The 1357-nt window shown below is 60.0% G+C and overlaps 1 protein-coding gene across 1 annotated transcript in view; it reads left to right on the top strand.

Annotated features, from left to right (window-relative positions):
* The first annotated feature begins 553 nt into the window (after positions 1-553).
* Positions 554-1357, top strand: part of SALL4 (spalt-like transcription factor 4) — a 36759-nt gene continuing 35955 nt past the window's right edge. The window contains exon 1 of the mRNA XM_014943797.1: positions 554-735. Coding sequence (XP_014799283.1) covers positions 666-735 — 70 coding nt within the window. The 5' untranslated portion in view covers positions 554-665. The remainder of the gene's footprint in view (positions 736-1357) is intronic.

Below are 1357 nucleotides of genomic sequence, written 5' to 3'. Positions count from 1 at the left end.
GGAGGCTTAAAAGAAGTTTTTAAACATAATTACGCGCCGCCTGGATCCGCTTTTAAAGCCCCTTAACTTGCCCCCGCCACCAGGAGACCCCTTTGGACAAGCAGCGCTCTTTCCTTTTCCACCTTATCTAACGACAAAGGGAAGAATTAGCATTGTCGCGGGCTTTGGGAGGGAGGAAAAAAAAAAAAAAAAAAAAAAAAGTAAAAAAAAAAAAAAAAGTCTTTAAAACACAATATAAAAAACGCAGGTGAGATAACAAAGGTATTGTCCCTCTCCAGCCTGGAAAGTCGGGCTGCCGGGTTGTTTGTTTACTCTCCACGCTGGCTCCTGCCCCCCCTCTGCCCGGGGGGGGGGGGGGGGGGTTGGGGGGGGCTGCCCCGGTCCCCGGCGGGGCGCTCGCCTTTGTCGCCGGGTCGGGCAGGGACTACATCGCCCAGCGTGCCCCGCTGCGCCCTGATCAATGGGCCTTATTTGAATAATCTGTGAGCCCTTGGACTCAGGCCAATCAGCTGTCAGGGACCCATGATAAATCGCAATGCATTATTGATAATCATAATTACTCTGACATGCGCATTCCGCCCAATGGGGGTAATTTCCCAACTCTAGGAATTTGTTGTGAAGGGGAAAAATAATTGCTACTATTTTGCTCCCGATGCTGGTGCACCATGTCGCGACGGAAGCAGGCGAAGCCCCAGCACATCAACTCCGAGGAGCAGCCCCCAGATGCTGCAAGTGGTAAGGGCGCGGAGCCTCCGCGGGTCCCAACTTTCCGCGATGCGCGGAGGCGGCGGCGAGGGGGCTCTTGCCGGGGGGGCTTTTTTTCCACCCTCGTGTTTCACCCCCAGCTCCTTTCCCCCTGCTCCCGGCAGAGCCCGACGACCCTCAGCTCCCCGCGGGCTTTTTTTTTGGGGGGGGGGAGAGCATTTAAAACCCCCGCGCCCCTGCGGAGCCCCTGCGCGATGGTGTTCCGTGGGGCATCGGCCCCTCGGTATTTGTTGCGGGGGGAGAGGGGGGGAGCTCGGATTTTGGCTGCTGCCCGTGGGGGTCCCCTCTTCTTCTTTTTGGGGGAGCTCGCGGCCCTGGGCCTTCCCGAAGAGAAGTGGAAAGTCGAAATTTGCGCTCAAATTAGCCCTGAGCTCCCGGTGGGGGTGGGAGTGAAAGGGGGGGGGCACTCTCTTGCCCGGTGCTCCCCACGGGGTCGGGGCTGCCGGACCGTGCTGGGCTTTGCTGGACGGGGCGGCATCTTCCCGTAGGGGGGCTGGCGGCTCCCTGGGCTCCGCCGTGGGCTCTAACACCCCCCCCACCCCCCCGGTATTACCGCCCCGGGTGCCGCGGGGCCCGTCCCGCTGCGAAGCCG

This window comes from Calidris pugnax, unplaced genomic scaffold (genome assembly GCF_001431845.1).
Source record: "Calidris pugnax isolate Ruff unplaced genomic scaffold, ASM143184v1 scaffold118, whole genome shotgun sequence".
NCBI lineage: Eukaryota > Metazoa > Chordata > Aves > Charadriiformes > Scolopacidae > Calidris > Calidris pugnax.
This window is presented reverse-complemented; position numbering and strand designations above follow the sequence as displayed.